Source organism: Cucumis sativus, chromosome 2 (assembly GCF_000004075.3).
Source record: "Cucumis sativus cultivar 9930 chromosome 2, Cucumber_9930_V3, whole genome shotgun sequence".
NCBI lineage: Eukaryota > Viridiplantae > Streptophyta > Magnoliopsida > Cucurbitales > Cucurbitaceae > Cucumis > Cucumis sativus.
Genome location: NC_026656.2, coordinates 380,930 through 388,666, shown reverse-complemented (window position 1 = coordinate 388,666; position 7,737 = coordinate 380,930). Strand labels below are relative to the sequence as shown.

At 29.1% G+C, this 7,737-nt stretch overlaps 1 protein-coding gene across 1 annotated transcript; it reads left to right on the top strand.

Annotated features, from left to right (window-relative positions):
• Positions 1-3,812: 3,812 nt before the first annotated feature.
• LOC105434535 (cytokinin dehydrogenase 3) lies at positions 3,813-7,737 on the top strand. The gene is made up of 5 exons (XM_011650303.2): positions 3,813-4,554; positions 4,975-5,102; positions 6,320-6,595; positions 6,881-7,149; positions 7,252-7,737. Exons 1-5 carry the CDS (start codon positions 3,939-3,941, stop codon positions 7,541-7,543), a joined length of 1,581 nt encoding a protein of 526 aa, XP_011648605.1. The 5' UTR covers positions 3,813-3,938; the 3' UTR covers positions 7,544-7,737.

The following is a 7,737-nucleotide window of genomic DNA, read 5'->3' as shown; positions in this document are numbered from 1 at the left end:
TATCACAATTTTCAATTCAAACATTTCTCCATCTCTTTTTTTCTTACTCCTGCTCTGATTCAATTTTGGAAAAATGGACATTTTTATGTTTGGTTTAAAAACCTCTTATTTAAAAAATAGATGTATTTGGTCCTTTTAGGTTTTAGGGTTTCTTTTCTCGATAAATCCTTTAGGATTTTAATAATATGCTTAAAAGATGGTTGAATTAGAAAAACATTTAGAGAGATAATTTTTAAAAAGTATTTTCATTTAAAATACCATATGATTATTTAAAATAATGATAAAAAATTGAAGGGTGTTTTAAACATATTTTTAAAGATTAAGAAAAAAGTATATTTTAAAAATTGAGGGACTAAGCACACTTTTAGAGACTAATTAAAAAAATAGTTTAATTTTTCCGTCTAGAATATTATATATAGTTCAAAGTTGAACATAGTGATCATTGAGATCATAATATAGAAGGGATTAGATTAGGTTAAAGATAGTACATTTTCTAATACAACATTTTTAATGCCAAACCTAAAAGTAGGGCTACACATATATATTTAAAGGGTGGGCTAGCTACAATAATTTTTTTATTATAATTTTATAAAGGCCCTAATAGAAAATATTTAATAATAATTACTTCATTCAGTGTTTGGTTTCCCACAACAACATTAACTAAATAAGTGTTTCGTTCAACTGTGTGAAAATTAGTTTCCAAGTGTAATTTCTTATATAAGCCTGTATCTTTTTTTTTTAATAGTATTACACAAAATTATGATTGAAGGAAGACAGACAAATTGCCAAAACTTCATCAATAGCAGAAAGTATATACTCAAGAGGAACTTGAAAAATGTAGTATCCATCCTATCCTTTGCTTGTTTCTAATGGAAGGGTCTGAGTTCAAACCGTACGTTTGGTTTGGTAGTGCTGAAGAAACATTTCATTTAATTTATTATATTGGTTGCTAAGATACCGAACCATATAATATAAATATATATTCCAAAATGATTGAGAAGACTGGTTCATTATTAACATGCGTTGTGCACATGCATCTCAAAGATTACATTTTTTAATATCACAAAAATATTTATTAAATTCAACTTTGGGATTTCATGTATTATTATCAGCACCTCAAACCTGAAATAATACAAATATATATATATATATATATATGATATATGATATATTATATGGTTTGATGGATTAAAGAAACCCAGCTAATACTTTCAAACTGTACGATTTTAAATAGGAGAGAGAAGGAAACCGTGGATATATATTTATTTACAAAAATTTTAATTGTTCGGCAACTTAGCCATTATTCAACAAATAATCTTTGACCTAAAGATTTCGTTCCTTGAGTATATTACTGGGAGGGTATATTCTCCCATTTATTTCTCTTATATTCTTAACAAAATTATAAAAGATTAATTAAAATATATTCTTTCTAACTCTTGGTTTCTTTGATTAAAACACATCATATCATATTCACATCATATTTTACAGACAGGTAGCATACAGGTAAAGTAATTACTTCACTTAACTTCATGATCCAATATCTATTTTAATACAAAAGATATAAGAGATTTAAATTTATGACATAAATTAAAAGAACTGATACGTGTCGATTATTGTAAGTCATGTTATGTCCAAAATCAAAGGTAATGTGCTGATTTAAAAGGGGAAAGAAACAAGGGCATCTTTTCCAGATGGGTAATGTACAAAATCAAAGGTATATGAAAAACAGCTTAGGATTTGTAAGGACAGCATATGGTCGTCCTAAGGTTCAAAGTTTGTCTCAATTTGGGCAGACGTGTCACATAACAAGGGGAGAAGAAATGGGGAAAATAAATTGACAATAATCTGTAATTAATAAATAAAAAGGGAAGAAAAAATAAAATTAAATAGGGAAAAGGTATTATTGATTGATGTGTCTGAAGCATGTCTAAAACTTGATGAATAAGTACATTGAAGTATGTCTATTCTAGTTGCTATGCAGCTTTCGTACATATCATAGTACTCAACATTACAACCTTAATCTAAGTTTCCTTCCCTAACATTATATTATCAATTATTATATATACACTATTTATAAAGAATTATTCTATACTGCTCTCATCTTTCCTATTTAATTTGCCAACCCATTCTTACAAAGTGTGTGTGTGAATATAATACACTACACTTGGATTGGAAAATTCTAAGAACCCAAAAGAAAGAAGATCATTAAATTAAAATTTTGAAAGTTAGAGTGTAGAGAGGCATCAAATAATACTGATATCAAAATGATGATATACCTTGTTAAAAAAATGGGGAAGTTAGTTGACCGAAATTGACTGATCTTGACGGTTGAAATAGATCGGACGGTGGAAAATAGTGGAAGGCTCACGAGAAGTAATGGCATATGTAAAATGGTTTTGCTTCGAACCTTCCCCCTGTGTGCTTCTTCTTCTTCTTCTTCTTCTTCAACAATAAATAATAATTTAAAAGAAAGTAGAATATAATAATGAAAATTATTAGATTTGTGTAAGACTATTATTTGTATAAAGTGGTTTGTTAAATAAAAATAAAAATAATTTAAAAGTATCCCATCCCATGGTTGAAAAAGCAGGAACGAATCGACGTGGTCAAGTCCTCTCTTCCTCACCATTCACCAAACCAACCTTAACACACAGGCCACAGCTCTTTTATATATATATATATATATATATATATATAGTAAAAGAACAACCTAAGCATTTTATTTTCGTACCTACCCAGTTATAAATCAACCTTCTATCTATCTACTTTTTTTTATTTTTTATGCATAAATTTCAAGTTTCGTATACCTTCATTCTATTTTCTGATTAATATTTAAGAAAGAGTTTAATTAAGTGTCTAGACAGTTTCATTGAAATTTCTAAGATGGAAACGGTCTAATAATAACTTGTCGTCTATTTATACATTTCTTTTAAGTTTTAAAGTCACATGTCTGAATAAAATTATATAAAAAAAGCCATTTTTTCCCATTAAATATAAGATAAATTTGACAGTGAATGAAAAAACATATATATATATATAGTAGACATTTTGTTAAATTATATCAATTTGATCCATACTAATCTTTTCAAAATAACTTTTGAAGACCTAATTAATTAGGAACATTAAATTAAAAGTTGCTGAGAGTTCGAGACAAAAGAATAAATACAAATCTCAGAAAGGTTAGGTTAGGGGTTAAAACTTATAATTTTAGCTCAAACATTTTCAAAGTCTGACCATTACAGATTAGAAAATTTTCATTATATGAAAAATTATTACAACCCCACGAAAATAATTTCATCTCTCAACCCCAATTTCAAGTGAACTCTTGTAAAATTTGTGCATATCAATCATACTCATTTTCCACCACTTAACATAAGAGCTTATAAAAGAGAAATTATTACCACGAACATGTTAAAACTTTCAATTTCCTCAAACTTTGTTAATATGAGACGTTGTATTTCTAATATTCTCAACATCAATTAACATACAAAATTAAAAATTTTAATATTTAAATTTGATTGAGAACTCAAAAGGCGACCAAGACTAAGAAATTAAGGTTTAATTTCCTTTTTATGTTAAAGGTCTACATATCTAAAATGATAAGTAAAATGATTAAATTAAAGTTAAAAATCAGAAAGTTATTAGGTAAGAAGTTGAATGAAACATTGACGTATTGGAAAGGGAAATTATTGGAATGTTGGGATAAATTAATAGATTAAAATAAAGAAATAAAGTATAGCGTTGAATTTAATAAAGTATTTTGTCGTTGCATTGACTCAAAACCTCTATAAATATTCCCTTAGAAACTCACCAGTTTCTTACCAACAAACGCATAAAGCCATTACTTTCTTCTTCTTCTACCCCTTCTTCTTCTTCTTCTTCTTCTTCATCTTCATCTTCATCTTAATTTTTCGAATTATTGAGAGAGAAATCCAAAGATGAATGAAAATCTTCCAGTTCCAGCTTATTTCATAATCACTTTTTTCATAAGCCGATTAAAATCAAGCATAAACAAATCCAAGGCATGGACTACTACAACCACCGTAAACCAACAACCAAACAACCTCCAAAACGACCCCGAAACTTTAACCATAGCCTCGTCGGATTACGGGAACATGGTTAAGGAAACCCCAGCCGCGGTTCTTGAACCATCTTCAATAAACGACGTAGTTCAGTTAATCTCTTATGCGTATAACAACCCCATCCCATTTCATATAGCCGCAAGAGGACAAGGACATTCCGTACGTGGTCAGGCAATGGCCAAAAACGGCGTCGTTATCGACATGTCGGCACTGCGACGGAATCGGAAAACCCCCGGAATCGTTGTGTCGTGTAGGCGGTGGACGACGGGGGAGTTTTACGTGGATGTGGGAGGGGAACAGCTGTGGATTGAGGTGTTGAATGCGACTTTGGGATATGGGATGACGCCGGTTTCGTGGACAGATTATTTGTATATCACAGTGGGGGGGACGTTGTCAAATGCAGGAATCAGCGGGCAGAGCTTTCGGTACGGTCCACAGGTCAGCAATGTGGTGGAGATGGATGTCGTCACTGGTACGGAAAATGAAATTATATGTAATTTAGTAAACTTAGTTTATATTATTATTATTATAAAAATTAAAATGAAATCTTTTTGTTTTTTTTTTTTTTTCTTTTTCTTTTTGTTCACATTATGATTATATAGTATTATTATTAAAGACGACAAGTTTAGTTTTAGTACAGACATTTTTCCACAGAATATTAAATGATGTGAGAAATTAAAGATGTTCGTTACTGGGTGGACCCTTACTTTGAAACCTAAATTTTAGTAATGGGAATAAAATTATATATATATATAAATATATATGTGTATTTTTCAAACCAGGTGTTTCCAGTGGACATTTTTAGTATTATTATTGGGTTGCATTTCGTGCATGCAATTAATTTTATGTGATTTTAATAATTTATTTGTTTTGGAATTATATGAATTTGTAGGGAAAGGGAATATGATGACTTGCTCTCCCAGAAAGAATTGTGAGCTTTTCCATGCCGTTCTTGGAGGGTTGGGTCAATTTGGAATTATTGCTCGGGCAAGAATTGCTTTGGAACCAGCTCCAACTAGGGTACTTCTTTTTCTCTTCTATTTTTCAAATCCCCTTTATTAACCGAAATTACCAACAAAAAAAAATATTTATAAATTTGATTAAATATTTACAAAAATATAATAAAATTTCATATTTGATCGCTAATAAATATTGATAGACATTGATATTCTTCTATTGATGACATTGATAGATAAAGTTTCTATATGATTGATAGAATTCAAAATCTTGCTATATTTTATAAATATTTTATTATATTTGAAAATGTCGCTTTTACAAATTCTATATTATTATATATAAATTTAAAGTGAAAATTGACAAACATTTACTCATTGTTGTATCATAAGTTCTTAATTTGTATTCTACTTTTTACGAATATTTAAAAGAACAAACACGATACGTTTTGATAACCGAAAAAAATAACACTTTTTTTATAAATCGAAAGGAATTAGGCTTCGTTTTTCAAAACCAAATTGGGGTGTTAAGAAATTCAACATATAAAGAAAAATTGAAACGCAAAATTACTAAATAATTAACCTACATATTTTATGATTCACTAATAGTGTACTAGATACACTCACGTTGTATAATGAGAACAATTTTATTAAAGATGAGTATTCATATACAGAATAAAGACATTTGTAGGGTTAAAGTGTTCTCTCACAATATTGTCCTGATCATAATGCATGGTTATCAAACGAGATTTAAATTTATTTCTAGATACATACAAAAAAGAAGGTATTTCAAAGTTTGAAATAGGAAACTAATTTGTTGTTGGAATTACTATTGAAGTAGAGAATTTTCAAGCCCATGTGTTAGATTTGTTGTTTTCTCATTTGTGTTTTGGAAGTTTTTGTTGGGTTTCTTATTTTGAATTTTGCAATATAATATATCTATATATATATATATATATTGACTTTGATTAGAAGTGTGGAAGTATCTTTGGATTTTGTCCAATGAAAGCTTCCAAACAATCTTACATATCCTTGTCTTTGTTTGTAAGTGTTTCTGTCACTTCCAACCACCTAAAACGATGTCGTATTCCTAATACAGACAAATTCGGAATTAATTCTCAATTTGTAAGTTTAACCTTTTCTTAACCCCATGCTTTGACCACTAATTTATCACCATCAATATTATTATCTATACATGCATACAATATGCTTGTACCTATATCTATGTGGAAAATAAAATATACCTCATTAATTTTTCTCTTTGATTTAACATTTTTTTTGTAGGTTAAATGGGTACGAATGTTGTACACTAACTTTGTCGCATTCACTAAAGATCAAGAGCATTTGATCTCGTTGAATGGAAGAAAACAAGTGAATGCTCTTAATTATTTGGAGGGTTTAGTTTTGTTGCATCACGGCTCACCAGATAATTGGCGCTCCTCGTTCTTTCCATTGTCAGACCATTCCAGAATAATCTCTTTGGCCAATCAAAACTCTGTTATTTATTGCCTCGAAGTTGTTAAATACTATGATCATCATACTCAATCTACCGTAGATAAGGTAGTTACTAGTACATCTACATATTAATTCAAAAAATTTAACCATCCAAGATAAATTTCAAATAATTATGACATGTTTTATAAAAACTTAATCTTTGTAGACTATTCATATAGATAACATTCAAATTTATCATAGTAGTCCTAATATGAAAACAAGTTTGGGTTCATACTTAATTTTGGTAGGTGAACAAAGCTAATTAATTAAATAGAAAGACATATTTATTATTTATTTATGACTATATAATTGATGTTTTATTTGTATTTTTTTTTCTATGTTGTATTGTAGGACCTTGAAGTATTACTAGAAGGCTTAGATTATGAGAGTGGGTTCAAGTTTGAGAAAGACGTAACATATGTTGAATTTCTAAATAGGGTTAGAAGTGGAGAGTTGAAGCTTCAATCTAAGGGACTATGGGACGTTCCTCATCCATGGTTGAATCTATTCGTACCGAGATCTCGTATCATAGATTTCGATTCGGGTGTCTTCAAAGACATAATAGTAAGACGAAACATAACCAAGGGACCTATCTTGATATATCCAATGAACCGATCGAAGTAAGTTAATTGACATAGGGTGATTTTTCTTATATAGCATAATAAAGTAATATTAGTAATAAACTAATTGATTGGATACGGTTATATAATTTTTAAATGCAGATGGGATGATAGAAATTCAACAGTAATACCAGATGAAGAAGTGTTCTACACAGTAGGGTTCTTGAACTCAAGTGGGTTTGATGATTGGAAGAAGTTTGAAGAACAAAATGAAGAGATATTAGAATATTGTGAGAAATCAGGAATTGAAATCAAACAATATCTCCCTCATTACAAAACCCAAACACAATGGATTCATCATTTTGGTTCCAAATGGACAACTTTCCAACACAACAAATTCAAGTTTGACCCTAAACATATTCTCTCTCCAGGACAAAAAATTTTCAATTCCTGAAATTTATCACTGTTATTATTATTATTTTCTTCTCAGTGTAAGAAAAAAAATTATTTATATATATATATATAGATTAGGTTTTTTGTTAAGGTTAAATTAAACTATATAATATATATTTATGGCATTATTGTATCTATATCCAGTCCTAAATTAATTATAACTTTGGTAAAGTTGAGATGTACTCTTCACTTTGA